Consider the following 22,828-nt stretch of genomic DNA (forward strand, 5'->3'; position numbering starts at 1 on the left):
CCTCCATTGCCTTGACTTCGGATGTCTGCTCACCTCGGCGGCTGAGATAATGATTCAGTAGCTTCCCGCGGACTTTGAAATACCCTGGGCACCTGGTGCGAAACAGGAGGCGTTTCCTTGCTGTACGACTACTGTGTCTTCCCAACTCTGCCCCCAAGCCTGGTTCTGTAACCGATGCACGGCCAGTGCTGGACTGGGTTTCCACTCCCTTGTTTGAATGGGAAAAACGGGACAGCAGCGTGCCTGCCCCACGCTTCCTCGCCAGCCCTCCCCGCAGGCACAGGCCCAGTGCCCGTGAAGGGAACCACGGCCGGTCCCCGGCCGGCAGCCAGGAGCGGGCCGCGAGGCCTGTGGCAGCCGCCCGCCTGGCCCGGGAAGGGGCCAGGGCTGGAGGGAGGAGGAGGAGCAGCTCGGCCCGGCCTCTGCTCCCGTTCCACCCTGGGCTGCCGCCATGACCCGCGCCCGGGCCGGGAGGGAGCTGAGCACTCTGGGGGGAGCCGCCCCGGGCGGACCGCCTACACCCGGGGAAGAAACGCAGGCTCATCCCAGCATGCAGCCGCCGCGGCGGGCGGGTCCCTGGGCGGCGGTACGGAGCGGAACCCCCGGCGCGGGCTGCGGCGGAGGCGGGCCGGGCCCTGCCGGCGCTGAGGCGGAGGCATGGCGGAGAGGCGACAGCGAGCCCGCGTGCAGGGCGGCTGGGCCGGCGCCCCGGCGGGACGGCTGGCGGGCAAGGCCCAGCTCGCAGGTGAGGCCCGGGGGGGGGGGGGGGGGGGGCGGTGGCGGCCCCCGGGCCCTGGCGCGCAGGTGTGGCCTCCCGCGGCCGCCGGACTAGCAGGGCGACGGGCGGGCGTCCGGGGCTTGCCGGGGCCCTTCTGCCGGGACTGTGGGGAGGCCAGTGGTGGCGAGCCCCGGCCCCGGCCGCCCCGCCGCAGGGAGAGACTCCGCGGGGGGAAGCCGGGGCTGCCCTGGGCTTGGTGGGGGGAATGTGGAGAGAACTGCCGTCCTGGGCCCGATGTGGGCTGAGGCGAAAAAATAATCGGGAAAGCTTTGGAAGCCTCCAGACGTGATGTTGGGAGGTCGCATGGGTTTGTTCTACGGGCAGAGGCGCAGTCTCATGTATGGATGCACCGACGTGAAACCATTGGGACGTGTCTCCCGGCGGCCCTTTTCTGACCAGGCTGTGCGACACGGAGCATTGAGGCCTCACGTGGTGGCCCGGTTTGTCTAGGTAACTAGCGTTCAGGTGTTCAAACCCACTTTTTAGGTAAGATTTTTATGTACGTCACAGGTACGTTGTAGCAACCTTAGAGACAGAACGCAGGGTCGGCTCCATGTGTGCTTAGATGTGTCTGTAAATGCGCACGCTTGAGTTGGGCAGGTTGAGTGAGACGAATAGGACTTGGTGGAGCTAACTTCTGTAGTAACTATTAGTCATTTTTTATTCGTAAAACTTACTCTGCATCTTCCTTTCTCTTTTCACAGTGGAAACGTCGCAAAATAAAGATTGGTAGTTGAAAGGGCTGGAGTTAACATCACCGTTTTGTATCAAACATTTAAACCAAAGAGTGCAGAGGCAGGAGAGGGCTGAGTGGGTTTCCAGTTTTGCAAGAAGGACTGGTTTGTTTTGTGAATGTGGACAAAACGGCACGTTCCATTTGCCCGATTACAGTACCCTCTAAAGCTGCCATTGCTCTGCAGACTGAGCCGTCCAGGCAAACTGATTTTGTTTAATCCTGAAAAAAATTAGCCAACTATTTTTAATTCTGCATGTAGCCTGTAAGTTTTCTGTCACAGGTATGTTTTATTCCACCTATTCGTAACGGGATTTAAAAAATTTTTTTTCCTCATCTTTTCAATTATGCAGAGTGAAGACTTTTACTTTGTCTCTTTTTCAAGCCCATTTTTCAGCCTTTTTGCATCTGTAAATAAAACGCATGAAGTGGTATGCCTGAGTTGCTCTTCCATACTTTCTCCCTAGTTTCAAATCTTGTTTTAATAAAACTATTTTTCTCAGAGCAATATCTCTGTTTCCTAAAAAAAATTGCAGAGGGAAGCAGTTTAGCTGCTTGGGCAAATTTCTGCTGGCATGCGATAGGTGTTTGTGGTAGAACTGAAAGGTTCTAGATGTTTTCCTTTCTGATAAAAGGACATTTTCATTTTTGTTTGTCTATGAATGACAAATATATATTAAAACAATTGAGTTTGTGTGCTCACACAGGTTTGGCTGTTCCCTGGAGTCTCGACAGGTAGAGAAGAGTACTTCAAAGAATGATTCCATAAGTTGTTCCAAACTGTATTTTTATATGGTGAAATTATATTTCATGCGATTCTTTTCTTTTTTCCTCTTTGCTTTAGCACCTAAGGCACCTGCGGCCAGCAGCCATGCCTCTGCAGGTTCCAGACCAGCATGGATGAGGAAAGATCAGCCTCACACTCAAAAGCAATTTGTCTTTGAAAAGCCATCAGAGGTAAAAATTACATGGTAACTAGCAGAATCTTGTCTTTTATTAAACTTAAAATGATAAAAATTATCAAACTTTGAGATTATAGTCTCACATTTAAAAACAAATTAAAAACTTAGCTGAGCTGAACTTTGGGCTTTTACCAAGTAAAGTTTTATGACTGTCTTGCATATATGGCAAACAGAAAGTTACGGTCCCTCTGTTTATCCTTAGACTTTCATTTTGTACCTGTTCATAACTACTTTTTTTCTCAGAGAGCCAAAAGAATATGTTCTCCTAAATATTCAGACTGATGCAATGTCCCAAGAGTGATTTGAATTCTGTTTTTTCCTCAGTTGGGATACCTGTTGTATTTGTTACAGGGGAAGTGCATGGAATTTGTTTTATAGACTTTGCTTTATGTCCTGTCAGCGAGTGAAGGATATTGTGCTCTGTGCACTGGGAGGGCAGTTCCTTGCTTGGGAAAAAAAATCCTCTTGAATACTTCTTTCTAAACCAGAAAGGATGTTGTCTTGGCTTGGAAGGATTGGAGATGGTCTGGGAAGATTCTCTTTTCTCTGTGGCAAAGCCCTGGTATCTATATAGTACTACACTTTGACCCTCTTGCATGCTCAACTTGGTACCTCCTTGCATCTCAGCACTCCACTGAGCTCAGAGAAGAGAAGCATAAATACCTGAGACAACCGTAATGATAATCCAGGCTGGACCAGGCTGGATTAAACTGTTGTGTTTGTTTTTTGTTTTAACAAAAACCAGCTATCTTAAGCTGTGCAGACAATATTTAAGTGTCAGCTTCTGCTATGTCTGGTCTGTCTTGTGTTTTCTGGGGCCTGGGATTTGTTCACCCCTCCTACAGTTGCTGTAGATTTTTACTTCCAAATGTAAGAATAAGAATTTTTTTGTTGCAGTTGATCAATAGCAAGTATTGTAATAATCCAGGTAATTTAGAAATGAATGTCCATTAGGGGGCAGTTGATTGTTAAAAACTGCCTGCAGTGGTAGCTGCATTTGGGAGTGTGTGGGCTATGGAGAGAGTGACTGGGTTGTTACTGCTTACCAATTGTCCAGACATATGTTTTTCTCACTGACATAACAGTGTGCAGCTGTGTAGAGTCACTAGAGATGGCAGTTAGTTCTGTTTGACGAGAGCATGCCGGGCACTTAAATGTTTAATATTCACTATGTATTGTCTTGTTGCCTTTCAGGTGGAGCGCAAAGTTCCTGAGGCAGGTGTGATAGAGTGAGTATACTCCTGACTTAACTGTCCTTCCAGTGGTTTTTCTGTCTTGTTGATCAGTGGGAATCTGCTGAAAAAAAAGTTCCTTCTCTCCTTACAACTGCCATGCCTTTGGAAGAAATATCAGTACAAAATGTGGACTTTCAGCCCCTTTTATCCTGAACTGAATTTATAATCAGGAGACTATGAGTCCGTGTTAACTAGTTTTTATAGCTTTGGTGTAGTTGTATAAGCCAGGAAGAACAAACAATTGGATGTTCTGGATCAGCAGAAATGTAAATATGTCTCCTTTGGTTAGCAGTGTACATTTTCCTAGAGCAGTCCCTGTGTAAACTATGCTGGAAATTACTTATCGTTATCCAGGAATATAGCTGGTATGGCAACTCAAGCAGCGCTTCCTTTGAAGGCTTAGAAATGTAGCTGCCACTAAGTGTCATAGTGAAGCTAGTTATCCATACACTGTAGGTTGCTTACCCTTTGCGTTGAAATGGAGATCTTTTCATAATAACCTTGGCATGAAACGTGACAAGGTGTGGTGGTGTATGGTGAAGTTACAGATTTTGAAAATTAAATTGTCTTCAGTTTGGTCATCTTAATAGAATTTTTTTACTAAGTGGTTCCGAAGAGGCAACTTACAGATTCAGCTTTTGACTCGCTCTATGTTGTTTTTACATTGAGGTATCTGGGGTGGGTTTTCTGTAGCAACTTCAGATTTGATGCTAGGTGGGTATTTGTGCAGAGCAGGCATAATTCAGATGAGATGTTGAGCTGCCCTCCCGTTGCTAGAGTGGTAGTGAACAGTTCATTAAGTAGAACTACTTTGTGAGAGGTGTTTCTGTCAAGAGTCATGAAAAATATTGCTGGAAATAGTTACAGAATTTCCCAGAAGCAGTTACAGATTATAACAGATTTGCTTATGCTTTGACTTTCCATTTCAGTATGAATGATACAGCCATATGTTCTTTGCATGTTGTTTATGATTAGTAGTAATAACATAGTATCTAGGTTTTAAGCAAATTCAGTGTGTTTAAAGTGTTCTAAAGGTTCACTGACCTTTCATTTTTGTTACCCTTATTTACAAATCAAATAAAAAAAATATAGAGGAAACAAAACTGAGAAGCTATTCTCATCACAACAATATGCTGTAGGTAATGTAGTATGGTTTATGCTTTGCTTATGCAATATGGAAGACAGGAAAAGTCTCTGTTTATTTAACTTAAACACACACAGTATGTGATCATCTCATGAGTTGGTGAATTGTTTTGAGGGAGAAGCAATGCTGGAGAGCGATTAACTCCTGGAGTCTTCTAGGCAAAAAGAGCAGTATAAAGTTTAGAGCTAGCTTAGGAGAAATTGTAGGTGAAGCAAGCAGTTCATACAAATCTAAATAATACTTTATGACAATGCAACTCGTAACAGGGCAGATGTGTTTACCCTCTGTACCAGCTACGGTCGTTAAAATACTGCTCATGTACCTGTTAACTCAGTTTCGCTGTGTCACACAGGTTGATGAACATTTTGCTGTTAGCAGAATGGTGGTATCGGTCATCTGACTGAAAACTGGATTTTGCATCTTCAGTTGCACTCATGTTCTTCGTATACCTGTAAATGCAAACATAGCTGTCAGGGTGCCGTCTTGTATGGCTGTCTCCTTTGGATTCCCAGTGACATCCCTCATTTACGGATCTCTAGAGCCTTGAGACTGTGTATTGAGCCTTTGGAGAAATGGGAGTGAGAGACAGGAAGTACACACTAACTCATTTGCTTCTGCAACACCCCTTGCTGCCTTACGCTGACCTCTGACTGTCTCCAGAACATTATTGCTTCCCTTAGTAGTGCAAAGCTTTTTTTCTTTTCCTTTTTAAGGAATGCTTTCCCTGGTTCAAGTTTACAGCAGTTCTAGTCCATGCTGCTGAGAGTAAGATAATTTCTTGTTGTTTGTCCATCTGACGGCTCTTTCCTTTCTTACGTCCTCAGCAAGCCTGGTGTGTATGAGCTCAGCAAAGCACCAACTGGCGTTTCTAGGTAAGTGAATTGCATGTTTTTTGAAACTTGTAATTTGCTGTTGCAGAACAACGCGGTGATACTCGGCTTCTGAAGTCTAATGTCTGCAGAGCGTTTTGGCTCTAGCAGGTGCACATTGCCCTTCCTGTGTATCTTCTGTTTAGAGTACTTCTGGAAATACTTTGAGTATCCGGTAGCAGAGTCTTATACAGTCTGAGCAGCACTGAAGAGAAGAAAAATGAACCTCTTAACATCTAGTGCTTACTGCATCTACTGTTCTTGTCCGGAATAAGGAGAAGGGGCTATGTCCATTTGTTTCACAATCCAGACTAAGTTGCTGCTTGAAATTCCCATCAGTATTGCTGTGTTAGCAAGTGCGTGATCTCTGTGTTGTATAGTTAAGAGCTACCAAAACCTTTTAGCTGTAAATTGGACCTGTTTTAAATTAATTTAATAAAAGCATTTAACTTTAGGCCTGATTTATATAATTTTAGGATTGTCCCTTTTGCTTACATGCTATGCCTTAATTATTTGAGTTTCAGAACACTTCAAAACAAAACCTACTTGTTCTGTGATTCCTACTAAATAAAATGCATTTTATTTTACTTGCTGACTTAGCTGCAATATTAATCCTTTTCTTCTGAATGTGATAGATTTTATTAATAGTGGAAAAAAATGCCATGGACATAGTAACTTTTTGTGCTTTTATTTCAATGCTTTCATCTTGCTTTTTTCTAAAACTGCAGAAAAAGTTTTATACCAATTTGAAAAGGTCATTTTCTGTCATTTTCTGGAGTTTGTTTTCATAATATGTTGCTGGAATATATACATATCTGCAAAGTTAATAATCGTATTTTGCATCTCTTTTAGTACCTTTACTATACATGTTCTTATTGTGCTGTTTTTGGAGCACTGACTGCTCGAGAGAGTAACCTTTTGTGAACAGCATTCCTACTCTGCAGCCCACCAGTGTCTGGAATTTTTGTATGCTGCTGTTAATACAGTCAAAATGTAAAATGTACATATGAAAATATAAAAATAGGAGAGGTTAAATAATTTAGGGTTCCTGTGCTTGGAAAAGAGAGGATAGGATGGCAGTAGTCATAAAGGGCTATCAAATACTTAGGGGCATGGAGGTGGTGAATAAAGGACAATTATTTACTTATGTTGATTGTAGTACCATAATCAGGGCTATCTAATTTATCAAATGGGAAGTTAATAACAAGCAGAAGGATGCCATTTTTCACACAGCATATGGCTGATTGTGGGACTCATAGAATATTGTTGGTGTCATATGTTTTTTATAGGTTTTAGAAAGCAATTAGATGTGCTTGGTGAGGGGAAGACTCATCAGGAGCTCCTGCTGCCTTCTGTTCTTTCTTTCCCACCTGCTTTTGGCTGTGGTCAGAAGTAGGATACTGGGCTTTTACTTTTGGTTTGATGCATTACAGCCATTCTTATCTCCTTTGGGAATCCTGGAAATTGGAATATTTCATCAAAGCATATACAAAGTTTACACTTCTTCCATTTTTTCTTTATCTTTTTCTTCCTTAGGATTCATTTGATTCCTGGCTTTATTGACTCAGAACAAGCAGACTGGATGTTTGAACAGCTCCTCCAAGACATACCCTGGGGTCAGAGGACTCACATCAGACAGGGTAAGGCATGTGTAGACCAACTTTTCGGGTCATTCCCTGGTCATTTCCATACCAAAATCCATGCATTGTTTATCATTGCTTTTTAGTTTTACATATTATCGCTCCTTCACATATTTCCTTCCAGGTTTTCCATCTGAAGAGTACTGCTGCTTATTTTTCAATCTTTATCGCCGTGTTCCTATGGCAATTAAATGAGATTTTTCCAAACTAAAATTCCCTGTCTTAAAAATCTTTGAATTTTACTGCCTTCTTTGTCATCTCCAGTTCTTTTTCCCCACTCTTTTTTTTAGATTAATTCTGTGCTCCATCCCTTAATATTGTCTCCCAGTGATGCTGTGTAAACTGTGTTCTTTGGGGTTTCTGTCACCAAGAATATTTTTTGTCTCTCTCACTTAAAATCCCAGCAGAGCACATTTCTTTACCCCTGTCTTTGCTTATTAGTTCCAGTATGCAGTAAGTGAGGAGACTGCTATTCTGGATTTGCTCACTAAGGGGCACCTGTTCTAGCTAAATTTCTCTTCTGTCAGGAACGGATATAAGATAATATATCGGAGTAGTTACTGGACAGGGCTGGAAAATATCTTTAACATCTGTGTTTATTGGCTTGCAATAAAGGTACAATATAATGGAGAGTGTTACCTGTCGAGCATGAGAAATAGCTACCAAGATAGTCTTTTCAGAAGGTGAGAGTACTTTTAACTTCATGTTTGTATTACACCACAGAGCACACGCATAATTGATGAAATATTACTTGTCCAGTGTTACTACATTCTGCTTCTGTAATGTCCCATTGATGATGCAGTCCTTTCCACTCCATCCTTTCCAGTGGATACATCTCACAACTTGGGCCAGTGTATTGGATACTGGAACCAGGAGACTATAAAACAAGCCAGAATTATAAATAAAATTTCAGTTTCATTTTGCTATCTTTAACTTGTCCAGTTCCTGCTCTGTCTGGCACAGGGATGAGAAAATTGATGTGGTTCCAAGACTTTGGCAAGGTAATTTCTCTTGCAGAGGCAGGCCTGCTTTTGAATAATCTCATTATGTAAGGCTGAGGATTTTAAAGGGGCTGCTTTTTAACTTTAGGTGAGTGGACAGTCCCTATTTGATCAAGTTTCTTGGCAGAGTCACATCATCTTTCCATTTTCAAGCCCTTTGATAGGGCAACTGAGAAAGCCTTCCTGTTTTTCATTTTTTAGAACTATCTTTTGAGGAACCAAGGCTTACCTCCTGGTATGGGGAACTTCCTTACACATACTCCAGGATAACAATGCAGCCAAACCCAAACGTATGTATATGTTTACAGTTTTCTTTTATTACAGTATACAAAGAAATCCTTTGCAGAGATTGAGACACAAAAATTCCCTCTATTCTCTATTTTTATCTGGAGTTTCTATCAGCATTTCCTTTGTGATCAACAACAGGTTCTAGGGTAATGTGGGCAACTTCATAAAACAAGCATTATGAGTGGATTTACTGAGAGGAGCATGATTTAGTTGCTAAACTTTGGCAAAAGGAAACTCCAGAGTTTAGCTTTCTGCTTTTGTGTCACTGTAGCTTTGGACAAAACTAAATTGTTCTGTGTGACTTACTCTATGCATCTTTATGTTGGAGATTGTAGTGTGCACGGTCGTACTGAGTTTTTCATTGTAAAGATATAGTAATACCAATTACTGAAATAGTTACTTTCAGAAACACTTTGATTCAATACTGCTTAAATGAGAATTTAGGCATATTGTTGATTCCTACGTGAGTGCTATGAAATTCACATGCACAACCTGCCTGCTTAGAAAGTCCAGATTGTATGATGTAATTTCCCACACTATTTTGGAAGAGTTAAAAACCTTCTGTGTGACTCGTCAACGTTTTGTTCACATTCACTCTCTCTCTCTGGCTACCAGACTGGTGTCCCATCAGCCTGTCTCTTGGTACTGCTTTGTTTGAAATTTCCATGGTAGTAGACTGCAATGTTCTGAACCATAAATTAAGTGTGACTGTTGAAGGCTGGATAGCATGAGAGAGTTGTCCCAAGTCCCAGAACTGCTGCCAGAGGGGGGTGCCTCCTAGCAAAGCTCAGTTTGGGAAAAGTGGAAAGGCATTATTTAACAAGATGAATTGTGAAGATTTTGTAGTCTCAAAAATAGTTCATAGTTCAGAAATTCCATAACCTATGGAATTTGGGGTGGAAAAATAGCTTTTTGTGTGTGTGTGTGTACTCATTTGTGGAATAATATTTTAAATGGACTTTACTAGAAGCTGAATGGCTTTAGGGCTTGGAAGTGCACCCCTAAAATCATTCTGCTGTACACTGATGATTTAAATCCAGTTCAGAATTGCCAGTTGTGGAAGCCGTTGCTGCTCAGAGGTGGGATAGAGCCTATATACTCTGAATTGACAGTTTCAGTTCAGTTTGCATAAAGTTCAAAGTTAGCACTCATTGGGCCACTGGTTTGTTTTTCTCATCCGTGAGGTACAAGGCCTCTTGGCTGATCCAGTGTTTTATCCCTGAATAATTCTCCTTTTTACTGAGAGAAACAAACCAGCAGAAAGTGAGATGCAGTGGCAGACTTGCATAGCTGGGAGCCAGCCCTGCCTCTGGCTGGAAACTGCTGCCCATAGGCAGATATATGGGCAACTGCACAGGGGCTCTCTGATGTTTTACTGGGCTTTGTAGGTGGAAGTGCCTACAACCTAGAAGAAGCAGTGGATGGTGTAAAGAGCACAGTCCGTACCTGTAGGATAGGGTTTATATCACAAAAATATCCCAAGTAAGATGTAATTTAGTGCACACCTTGGCCAAAACCAATTACCTGCCTTGAATGCTTCATCTGTAGGAGTAATTAGCTTTGTGCCCCACCTTTTTTGTTTGGTAAGACTGGGTGCGATTGCAGCACCGCTAAGTATAATCCAGTGCTTGTGCCTAATGAATTTTGGTATTAGAAAAATGTTTCTTTGTAAGCAGTGATGTAGTTGGTGATACAGTAATGTTTCAACAAAATTACTTCCGCTGCTGCAGGTTTGTAGTGGGCTTTCCACTGAGTTGTAAAATTCACCATATGGTAGCGTTTTTAGTAATAAATACTTTTGTGATAGGATTGAAGGAATCCAGTCCTAGTTGGTCACTGAAAAGCGCTTTCAGTAATTCTTGTTGGACGCTTCTGTCATTGCGCTGTATGTCCTGCACATACTGCACATTCAGGCAGCCCAGTTACAAGCTATAGCTTTTATCGGGTGGTGTTACTGATTTCCCTGCATGTCCCACAGCTGCAAGCTGTGTTTATGTATAATTAATTATTCACATGATGCTTAGTCATTGAAGGGGTGACTTCGCTAGAAATACCCTAATAGAGAAGGATGGCCTGTTGAGGCTCCTGCAGTGTAACCAATAGGTTAAAAACCCCTTAAACATGGGTAAGCATGAAAAGAAGGTGGTGCAGACTTGATTATTAGAGGTGGATATTAGGAACTGATTCCTGCTGTCTGTTCCTTCTTCTGCCAGTGATGCACTGGAAGGTTTGGAATCAGTCCTTTATCCTTACTTGATCCGTGTTTGGGCTTATATAATGCACAAAATTTCTGGCCTACATTGCTTTGGCTTTCTTTTTTTTTTAAACTTATGTAGTACTTAAAAGCACTCTGACAGATGAAAGTCATGTTGTAAGTTTATAACATTAAATAATGATTCACTGGACTGAGTTGTAATGTAATGTGCAGAGCTGCCGTGGGCTATGGGCTCAGCATGATGTTAGCAAAGGAAGGATGAAATTCAGGGCCTGTGACACTGGTTTTGCCAACCACAGAAAAGTTACAGTGTCGAAGTCAAAACCCCAAGAGGTGATGAGTTGGTCTCAACAAGCTGTACTAACACAGTGGGGACAGAGAGCTGTGCTGTGACAGTGTTAGGCCAACCATTGTCTCTTGTTCTGTGTCAACAGCTGCAGGCAATTGCGAGCGTGTCATTTAGTCACTGATTGCAACTTTCTGGGTGCACTATGCCCATCAGCAACAGCCAAGTAACTCAGATATTATCAGAGCCCTGTGTTAAACTCCTCTAGCTCAGCAACGAGGTTAGAAAAACAGGTATGCATGGGAGAAGTTGCACACTTCTTGTCTTAGTGTAGAATTCCCAATGTTTATTCATGGTCAGTTCAAGTAGATTTGACTCTGTCTGCTTTCTCACCTTTCAGTTAATTGGGGTGGCTGGCTATATTAGTGTGAAAGGCATTATACAAAACCCCATAGTTTTAAGAGATGCTTTAGTAGTGAGCAATAGGTAACATGAATATTTCACAGAAAGCCCATTCCTCAGCTTTACTAAGAATATAACCAGATTTGTTCAGAGGCGTTTGTTTGATTTCAAGTTTATTGTGATTAAAGTGCAGTATGTTTTGTTTCTTAGTAGTTTTTCCCTTGTGTCTTATGTTATCTGCTGCTGACCTGCTTCCGTTTTATTTACCCTACTCCTGCTGTGCTGATTACAGTGGCATCCTCTGCTGACCATGCTAAAGGAGCGCATTGAAGAGTTCACTGGCTATACCTTCAACTCTCTTCTCTGCAACCTCTACCGAAATGAGAAGGATAGCGTAGACTGGCACAGCGACGATGAACCATCACTGGGAAAAAATCCTGTCATTGCCTCGCTCAGCTTTGGTGCTACCCGGATCTTTGAGATGAGGAAGAAACCCTCCCCTGTAAGTGTTCATATCACATTGAGAGAGTCCTATAGTTACTAAGATGTTAAGTATTTTCCCTCTGTTTACAGAACTTAATTATTAAAAGCGTTTAATACTAGTTAATGAAAGCACACCTCATAAAGTTCTGTGAAATAAATGTAGGGATCAAGAAACCTGTTGCATGGAAAATGACGTCTTGAGGATGGGAGTGGGACCAGTCTAATAATGTGCAGCAGTGTAGTACTGCAGTGAAATTGCAACATGGACACTCTTCTGCCCAAATAACGGCCTTTCCTGTTACTTAAAATGAAATTGGTGATGGTGGAAGGAGACTTCCACTGTATAAATTAACTAAAGAGTTGATACCATTTTCTTAAACTCAGGGAAACACTGTGTAGTGCATAGTGTATGTGGGATGAAGAGTAGCTGTGACTCCTCTTGTAAGTAAAAATCCTCTTAATAATGTTTGCATTTTGACTTGTGTGTGTTCAGAGGGAAGGAGCACATTTCTTTTCCATAAAATAGCAAACTGTCTCATCATACTTCACAGGCTAAACAGAGATATTTACTTTGATAAGGAGGCGTGTGTGGAACATCCTTTCAGGAATCAGTTGGTGATTCAGTTGTGAATACTCTTTAGAAAGAGTATTATTTATCTAGAGATAAAATGCTGTGCTTGGGAATGCTGTGTTTACAACCCAGCTTAAAACTTAAATTTTGCAATTTGTATTTATCCAAGTAAAGGAATCATATGTTCCTGTGTTGTGAATGCAGGCCTCATTTTGGGGTATCCTGCTTCATATGTCTTTTCTGCATATGTAGTCTTCGACAACTTTGGGAAGAAGTTTGCTGTCTTCTTATGTTGCTATTTATTCCAAATAAGTAATGCAGAAAGCAAAGGTGATGATTGTCAGCCTATTAGAAAACTTTATGCTGGCGTACTGAAGTCTGCCCATCAAGAGTCACCTTGGGTCACCTAGTTGTGAACAGCAAAGATCAGAATTTGAAACAGAGAACAAATAAAGAATTTGTATTTTTCACCAGTTCTCTAATTCGTAAATTCTTTGTTGTCTGAAGTGAATTTAATCCTGGTTCCTGAGCATGAGATCACATAACCAGTGCATTATGTCAGTGGGCATAGCATGAGTAAGTATCTTTGATGCTGTGATGATAACAAAATGTCAGCTGGAAAGTTCATTCCTCTGCGAAACTGTAAATGGTGCTTGGATTCATTTCTAGAGGCGCATGTGTTCCCCTTTGATGGATGAGAATCAAAGCCACTTAGATTTCAGTATAAACTTTGCAGTTTCTCTCCCAAAAATCAAACCCAGTTCTTGAGCAAGATGTCTTTTTGTTCTGTTTTCTGAAAAGACACCCACTATGAGCAAAGGAGGAAATTCAGTCTGTGCCATTCATAATTGTCTGCCTTCTTTGATCTGTACTGCACAATTTCCTCTCTTTTCTTCCTGAGATAGATGATTTTCTATAGGTATATCCCTCAATCTCTTCTCATCTTGTTTTCTTCAGTGCCTCTGACCTGGTATTTCTGACTAGCCGAGTCTTGTAACCTGTGAAGTGTGCAAGTGTGACATACCTGTTTCTAAGTTATGATCCCCATGTGCAGAGTGACCTTTGAGTAAGTTGCTATTAACTGCATCCTGTGCCTAAGGGAACTTGTACTTAATAATTATATGGCACACATTATATATTCTTTGCACATTTCCAAAGCCTGCAATTTTCTGAGAGCATCCGATGACACTAGATGCTTTGCCAAGTGGGAGTTACAAGAGGCTCTGATGGAAATTACAACCTTTCAGGCTGCACCACCAAAGAAGTAATTTTCATACTCTATTGTAATGTAGCATTCTCTCTTTCATTAGGAGAAAGTTAAAGTTGATTGTAGATATTTGAAGTTTGATCATTACTTTGTTCAAAAGCAAGTTACAGAGAGAAGAATGTAGTCTAGGAAAAAGGGATTCAGATTAACAGTCATCACAGGCATTCAGGCTCTCCCTGGTTTATAATCTGCCAGTATCAGTACATCGGGTTTTCCAGAGTTAGTCTTCATTGAGGAGGGAAAGAGAAAGTAAATCCATTTCCTCCCCAAATTAAACCCCTTTGAGGGCCAACGTGCTAGTATTTCAGATTCTAGAGTTTCAAAGGCCTTCATTTCCCTCTGTTCTTGTAAGTGCTTTTAAGTATTTTGAGATGAAAGATGTAATGAAAATACAAGATGAGAAATACTATGGTAGAAACTCACTGTGGATAAATGGTACTGGAAAAAAACACTAAAGCAGTTCCCTGTGTGTGATCACGTGTTGGGTACAAAACAGTATGTACCACAACTCAGGTAACATCTTGTAGTGCTATTGAAGAATACTAGATCAGAGCCTTCAGTTCATGTTAGTATCTGTACAAATATCTTCCGTATTGTGTCTCTTTATTAGAGAATAAAATCCTATATCTCTAACCACAAAGAAGACCAGTAATGTGGGTGGATTGGGTTTTTTTGTGCATGTTTGTGTGAATTTTGACATTTGCCTGGTAGGAATTTGGTGGCCACTCAAACTGTCACAAAAGGAAATCTTTTTATCCTTCCTCTGCATTTTTCCTTGGCACAAAAAAAAAAATTATTTAGATGCAAGTCGTATTTTTTTTTCCTGAAAATTGTTCTAGCGTGAGGGGAAGGAAAAGTTCAGTCCTCTGTTTTGATTTTGGGTGAGTAAGTGTTCGTCATATAATAGATGGTAGAGGAGTGTAGAGGCATGCATAGCCTGTTTGAATCTGCATCAACAAGCATCCCTTGTGGATAAGTACAAGTAATTCTTACTCAGATTTCAGCCCAGTGCGTATATAAAAAGCTACAAATACATTTCAGGAGTAAATTCTCCACTGGAATTAAGGAGGCTTTTAACAGAAATTAACATGATGCCAGAAAATGTTTTACTTTACCTGCTGGAGATTTTCTTTTTAAGCATTCTTTCTTCTAAATACTACCTTTTCTGTTTATTTGTACCAGTTGTGTGGCTGTAGCTGATGTTTTGCCTTTGCTTTCCACAAGGGTGCTTCCACAGCTGGTGGTAGAGAAGTATACTGGAAAAGAGGGATACAAGCAAGGTGGAAGTCTGAAAAATATGAGATTAGAAGTTTTGTAAGGATAATTCTCTTGGTAATATGTAAATAGGTAAAGCAGAAGACTAGCAGCCAGCATTCTCCACGAAGGCTGCTTATTTTAGCCTTTGAAAATAATTTTGCATAATTTTTGCTTTTATAACTGCATTATTATTTATGCATTCTTCTACAGGATGTTTCCATTTACTTTTCCTTATAATAGAAGATGCTTCCACACTATTCAGAACCCGTTTCCTACTACTATCTCAATAAACTTGCCTGAGACTTAAGAAACAAACTTCGGTCATTTATATAGATTTATACTAGAACTTTCTATTTCTTATCTTTTTTATTTTGGTATCATTTTAAGAAAAAAACCTCGATAAAGTCCAAGAACACTTAGAGATTTTATATTCACAGCTTTCTATCAACTCATGCTGAGCTTTCCTCACTTATTAACTGTAGTTATAGTTAAGGATAAAAATAAAGTTTTAGTCAGTGTACTTAGTGTTAAGTTTGGATTGTATTGAATGTGCAACTCAAGATTATGAAAATTCTAATATACTAAGAAGCAGAACAGTTGCTTTACTAGACCTGTTCTTGGAAGCAGCTGTTTTTCTAATACATTACGAAGTGACCATATAAAAGTTACCTAATGTGTTTCTTTTCATGTTTGTTACCAGTATTTTAAAGGTCTTTTCCTCCTTAGGTGTCAAGAATAAATTTCCTTCATAAACTTCTTGACCTCTGAAATTCAACTGAGTTTTCTTTGTGTCTAACAGCAGCTCTAGAGTTAGAATTTCTGAAATGAGATTTGGTGGACAGTGTTAGTAATGACATGTAAGACAGTAAAAACTTGTTGTCTAACTTCATCAGCTCTGCAAAACCAATTGACATAAAAATCTCTTTTTCTAAGTTAAAACTAAGCTCAGAGATGTCCTGTTTAAAACAAAGTAACGGCTGCTTTTACTTTTCTAAGCCAAAATGATGTTTTCTCCTGAATCATTTATCTTAGAAGAATTCCTTTTTAATCAAGATGAGCAAGAGATAAAAATAAGTCCACTGTTACCCATCTACAAAGTGAAATGATGTAATCCAGTGAAATAGAAAACAGCCATGCAATGGTATTTCTCTGCTTTTCATCAGCAGTCATGTTTATAATACCTATTTTTGAAATTTTTTCATTGTTTCCTCTGAAGTTTAAGAAAACGGTTTTAGCATTACACTTTTAATAGAGAAAGATAAATGGCTAATAATTCTAGAAGCTTAAAAATATATTTTGCATTGTCCTTACAAAGAATACACGTCACAGGTGATTCTGAATGCCTTCAGCACTCCCTGATTCCAGAGCCTTGTTCTGTCACACTGTGACCTCTAGTCCCAGACATGAATTGCCACATGGCAATGGTGTGAACAAATAGTCAATTACATCAACGGATGCTTTTTATTATAGGGAATTGATTTGATCCCAGCCAAGCTCTCTTTAATTTTAGAGGATTTGCAGTCTTCTTTCTATCTGCATCTCCCAGTTGTTCTTTTGAAAATCCAAGTTTGTTTTAAGTCTGGGACATAATTTTCCCGGTAGTCGATACTTTACCTCCTTAACTTGAGCTTTTCAGCAAGCCATGTCAAAAAGACAACCCTGCATCAGGTTGGGCCACTGCACAATTACGCTTCAAGGAAGCTAGTTAAGATTTTTGAAAATGTGAGTTTTTGTAAAAGAATTAAAATGTGTTGCATGAGATCTGTTGGGTCTTTTTAATGGCTCTCAAAAGACTGTGTTTGCCTTTTTATGACCTGTTAATGTTTTCTTCTGACTTTTGGGTCTGTGCAGAGCCCTGTTGGTTTTCCTGAATAACTCAACATACAGCTGAAGCCTGGAGGTTTTGTAATGTTTCTGTTTCAGAAATGTGGGACTTCTGTCAGTGTGAGGTAACTAAACCTGCACCTCAAGCTGGGCTAAATCTTACTGTGATAATTCTATTTTCCCAGTCTCAGTTGTCCTGTATTGTTTCCAGCTTCTTTATGATCTGCTTCTGTTACAAGTGACACAATTTGTGACCTCTCATCTCTTTTTTATTTTCCCCTGCCGAAGTATAGTTTCATTTTACATGGCAAGTGTGATAAATGCCACTCCGGTAGTAACAGGTTTTGTTGAGTCTGGAGTAATTGCAGCCTTCACTTGGGTCTGAAATAATTGAGCATTGCCTCCTCCTAAACACTCAGCAAGAGTGACTTTTAGGACTCCACCAACCATTATAAGACACTAGAAGAGAAGATATTGCCTAACTAATTAAAAAATAAAAAATCTGAAGCATTTGTTCAGCAGCTAAGATATATGGTCCCTTAAAAGAACACCATCATGCTTTAGAAGCTTAGACCTTGCCTAATTATTTTTTTTCCCATCTCTTTGGCTTTTCTTTCAAGAACAAATAACTGATTTGGTGATTTCTTTGGAAAAAAGCAATGGTATCTCTGCTTCTAGAGGCAGTGGTACAGTAGCAAATACGCATTCAGGCTATCTGTTTGCTATTTGTGGTATACTCAGAACAAGGTTAACCCTGTACTTGTACAATGTAGAGACTGAGAACCTGTCATACTCTTTTTTTTCAGTGGAGGACATTTATTATCCACTTTATACTTTCAAGCTATCTATGGCTTTCTATAACTTAAAAATAAAAGACCTCTTGAGTCCCCTCCCTTTCAACACTAATTAAAATATTTCTCTAACTCCTCCTCGCTCTAAAATAATCCCTGTATTTTGCTGGTGGTTTTCTATCTGAAACTTCCCTGAATTCCTCATTTCAGAGTTGCTTTGCACTCTTTCTAGACAGCTTGCAAAGTTGTAACAGAGATCTATAAAAGGCGAAATATACACTTCCATTCTGTATTTGGGGGACATCCTGGTTTTCCTATTTACATTTCAATATTAATTAAATAATCAAAGTGCCAGCATCAAGTAGGCAAGATGTTAGATGAAAGTTGTTCAAGGTTTGCCGCATTTTTTTTTTGGAGCTGTTGAAGGCTAAAATCAGAAAATATTAAAGGAGTATGTAGAGCATTATAATACCTGCCCATGTGGCATTCTGGAAGATAGTTCATGTCACGCATATTATGATATCATGAGGAGGTTACTGTCGTGCTTGACAAAGAGAACTCTGCTGGCATAGTAGACTTTCCTGAGCCATTTGACTTTGCAATGTATTAGTCTGATTTAAAATTGGAAGTGGTAGCGCAAATCAATAGAGAGTTGCTATTCCCACTGATGCGGCATGTGTGAGATTAATACTGTGGTGTTACTATGTCCAGTTGTTGTATTTGTGCTTTTAAAATGTTGTACATAATCTGAAGACTTAACAAAAGTTTGCAAATTATTTGTCTTCTAGTTTAGCAGGCTGTTTTGCTTAGTGATGATTGAAGTTTAGGACAACTTTTTTTTCAAGATACTATAGGAAAAGGAGATTTTTTTTTTCATAGGAAAAGCTCTTCATCTGGCAGATAATATTATACCAACATGTAATATCTAAAACAAGACAAATTCAGAATAGAGGGAAGATGTGTATTTTTGATGAATTAGTTAACTGTTGGAATCAGGGTGGCTATTGCAGAATGTCTCCACACAGAACTGTTTATTTCAGGAGTGGATGTTTCCAAAAGGTTTGTGGCCTCGCTCCAGAATTTTGCACTATATGTAGGAACTTGATGTTGTACTTCACCTGTGTTGTACAGGCAGTGAGATGCAATGGCTTTGTTCACCCTTAAAATGCTCAACTCCTGAACTCATTATGAAATATGGTAACAGAGAGGTTTAGTTAGACTTCTTGATCCTGTAAGAGCTTCCTTTCATCCTCTCCCCTCACAGCTTTTTAAGCTTTGCTGGAGAGGACTGGTTTTCTACCAAATGCACATGCACGCTTCTTCAGTGTCTAATGTTTCCTTTTAGGAAGAGAACGGAGACTATACTTACGTGGAAAAACTAAGAATCCCACTTGATCACGGGACTCTACTGATGATGGAAGGAGCTACCCAGGAGGATTGGCAGGTGAGAACTCCTTGGCACCGTTTGTGTGCTTTACTTGCAATGCAGTTCTCTAAATATGCACGAGGCACTCCCATAAAGGTATGGGACATTCTGCTTCCAGTCACACAATTGTTTCCCAGCACATTAATACTGCTTTCTGCCTCAGAATTTCAAAGCACCCACAGAAACAATGGGTTTTCTTTCAGGTGCCAAGTGATGTAATAGGAATCAGCTGAGATGTTCCAGCATTAAAGTTCAGCAATTAAGGTTGCAGCCTGCAGCCGAAAGAGCAAAATCAATTTAGGAATTTGGAATATAAAAAAGTTGCAACTTAATTTAACAAGTCTACAGTAATCTACAAGGACCTTTTGTTTTCAGTGGCCCTGAGCAGTGAGAACATGAAATTTTTTGCCTAACCTAAATGTTTAGAAATGTTGATAAAAAGCCATCACAGGAAATTAACGTTTTTTACATTGTTTGATTACCTGTATTTTAAATACACAAGCTCATGCTTTTGGTCTTTTTTTTTTTTTTTTTTCCCTAATGCCACTTACAGCATCGAGTGCCTAAAGAATATCATTCTAGAGATGCACGGATAAACTTGACCTTTAGGATCATTTATCCAGAACCTGATGGAGTTTGGAAGTGAAGAGGCACCTTGGGCATTGTTGGATATAAACATGCAGCAGATCCAGAACCTCAGAGTGCTACAGATTTAAAGGAAGCCTTGCAGGAACAGAGTTCTGTGAAATACCCGAGGGGGAAAAGAATCAGTATTGTAAAGGTCTTTGACAATCGGAAGCTGCCTGTGTTATGTGGACAGTGCTGGTTTGTTTTCAGAAATGGTATGCTATTAGATGATACTAAATCACAGGCTTTAAGTTTGTGAAAAAACAATGATCGTTCTTAAAAGGACACAAAACACATGAAAGATCTGAGAGGTACCAACTGGAGTAGAAAGATTCAGCGAGCAGTTATTTTTCCACCTTCCCTTGTCTCCCCTTTCCCCCCAAGCAGTGATCTATGTTCTAAGTAACGACATGATAGGATTCTTTTATGTAGAGCCAGCTGTGTGTTTGCTGTGTGTACAGAAAGGAGAAAGCTGTGCTTCACGATGATCTCTGAGCATTACTCATTTCACCAAGGGGTAATGCATTGCTTTTTATTTGTGGGTTGCAAAGTCTTTTCCAATGAAGCAGTCGGTTTCATTATTTATGTAACTACTTGAATTATACTAGTGTCTAGTAGAATGGAGGGTCAAGGCTCCCTTCTGCTATGCGCTCTGCGGTCAGACTTTATCCTAACTCTTTACTCATGTAGACAAGACAGACAAAGGCAAGCAACAGAGACACCTTAGCCACGAGACTGATCAGCCAGGTCGAAGCTGCCCATTGCTTGAGTGTTAACAGTCCTCCATCCCTGCTGGCTTAAAACTGTTACCTGTGTCATAGGCAAGAAAATAGACACAAAGGGATGAAAAACATTACTTCCAGAATTCTCTAATAAATTCTTAGTTTCTTTTTTGTTTTTCTTTTTCGCATAACTAAGTTGTGGCTTCCAGTGATTGCAGGTGGGACAGGAAATGGCAGCAGCTCTAAAAATTAGGCCTGTGCTGCCAAATTTTATACCGAGATGAACTGGTCCAAAGATTTGGACCCAAATTATTATAATCACAATGTGAGTCGGTTGCAAAGCTGCACTAAGTAGAGTGTAGTGGCACCAGGTGCAGCACTCACTCTGGTGCTACTGCTTCTAGGTCAATGCATATTACATTAAAGCACACTCCTTGGAGGGCTGCCTCTTGAACCTCTGCTGCTACAGAGAAGCAGTCAACAGCTCAGATCCGATTCTGGGTTGACTTGATGGAATTCTTCAAGTTTGCCTGTCCTAGGTACGCCTCACCTCTTGGAAGGAACCGGTGAGCTGGTGGCTGCTGTCTGGATTGTTATGTCAGGTATGCTGCCAACGTTGTTAGGGCCTCACTGCAGCTAAATGGCATCCACTGTACTGGATCAAAACATAGGTTTGGTATGTCTTCACTTTCTGCCTGAAGTAGGATCTCAGCATGGGTAAGCCAATATCGTTAAGCAAGCTAGTGTCCCTCTGCAGTGCGAGAATAAGCTGGTGTTTGGAAAATACCTCTTTTCTTAGCCAGCCTTTGCTGTGGTTTAAAATTCTTATTTGATGAGAGCATCAAGTTATTAATACTCAATTATGCCTGTGTTTTAATGTTATTGATGACCTAAAGGACAGACTGTTGAGCTATTTCAATCCCTGTGCTCTGAAGTTGGGCAGAATAATTTTCTTTGTGTATCAGGTATTTGTACAAGCAGCTTCTCTACCCAAAGCACCATACAGCTTCTGAAATAGCTTATTTTTCTAAAATGAATGAATGTTATTAGAAAACTTACTTTGTTGCCTAAGCAAGTCTTCACTTTCATCCCAGTTTGTATAGAAATATGTTTTTGGAGTACATTTAATGTCTGAATCTAAGACCTGTGCTTGTGATGTGTCTCCTGAGAATCAGTGTTGAAGGAGGCAGGCACTTTCACGTTTACTTTCTTTGAGTAACTGGAGTTCTGTGCACATCCCTGTATGTGTGCCCATGTTTGGCAGTTGTGACAGAGTGTTTCCTTAACCAAGGGGCAGTGCTGATTTCCCCAGGTATTCTGACATGGCAACACGGTAGCCTTTATCAGTTCATACAAGCTACATTTATTTGCAGTGTGTTAAGAGCAGTCATGCTGCAAGAGAGAGTAGGAGGTGGGGACTGGATGGAAACTTTTAAACCCGCAAACCTCAGCATATGGAAATGGCAACTCATGTGAATTCAATGAAGCTATGGCACGTAATTGATGGTAGGGCCCTGCAGGCTGATACTGTTGCAGAAGAACAGTTTTTCACTTGCTTTCTCAGTTGCAATTTATAATGTTAGAAAATTGTGGTTTAGTTTCTTCCTTTGATCTGGGAGAAGATCTGGTTTCCTCCCCGACAATAAAATGATTTATAAGAGAAATGCTGTATCCCACAGAGCTCTCTTGGGGTGATACCCTTTTGTTGCTGGTGTCTACTGTGTTCTTTTCTCTCTCACCTGTCGACTGTGCTGCTGCTTCTCTCCAAATCTGGTTGACAGTGGGGAGAAGGCATGTGGCACTGTTCCTCCCCCTGTCCTGAGTGCCCTGGCTGCAAGGGGAACAGTTGGCATAGAGCTCAAGTTTCTTGGTCAGCTGGGAACTTGTGGGTCCTTCCTTCCTCCCCCCACCTCCTCCCAAAAAAGTCACCTAGCCAGGTGGCAGCGGATTGCAACCTCCTGCCTATCGGGACAGCAGGAAATGGCTCAGAGCAGAGGAGATTCCAGCCCACATCTCAGGAGAGCTTTCTGCAAGCACATTTTTCCTGTAGGTAGAAATTTGTTCCTGAATGCTGCAAGCACTCTTACAGTTCTCAAAACGAATGTGCGCAAAAGTGAGATCTGAGAAGCCTTGAGCGTGGTAGTGTTCTTCATGGCACCTAAAGATTTTTTCACTAGAGACCAGGGCAACTTGAAAATTTCTAGTGCTACTATTCAACTGCTTCTTCTGTTGGGAGTCAAGTGCAGAGGGTAACATATTTAGAATGGTAAATAAGTAGTTAAGGTTCCATTCTTTAAGAAAGCTGGA

The 22,828-nt window shown here is 40.7% G+C and overlaps 1 protein-coding gene across 1 annotated transcript; it reads left to right on the plus strand.

Annotated features, from left to right (window-relative positions):
• Positions 1-657: 657 nt before the first annotated feature.
• On the plus strand, positions 658-20,289 carry ALKBH3 (alkB homolog 3, alpha-ketoglutarate dependent dioxygenase; the record flags this gene model as incomplete). Its single annotated transcript, XM_082485883.1, has 9 exons — positions 658-745; positions 2,356-2,468; positions 3,668-3,702; positions 5,677-5,724; positions 7,258-7,361; positions 8,564-8,652; positions 11,846-12,055; positions 19,092-19,190; positions 19,726-20,289. 9 exons carry the CDS (start codon positions 658-660, stop codon positions 19,816-19,818), a joined length of 879 nt encoding a protein of 292 aa, XP_082342009.1. The 3' UTR covers positions 19,819-20,289.
• Positions 20,290-22,828: the final 2,539 nt, after the last annotated feature.

This window comes from Vanellus vanellus (assembly GCF_965231255.1).
Source record: "Vanellus vanellus genome assembly, chromosome: 6".
Classification (NCBI taxonomy): domain Eukaryota; kingdom Metazoa; phylum Chordata; class Aves; order Charadriiformes; family Charadriidae; genus Vanellus; species Vanellus vanellus.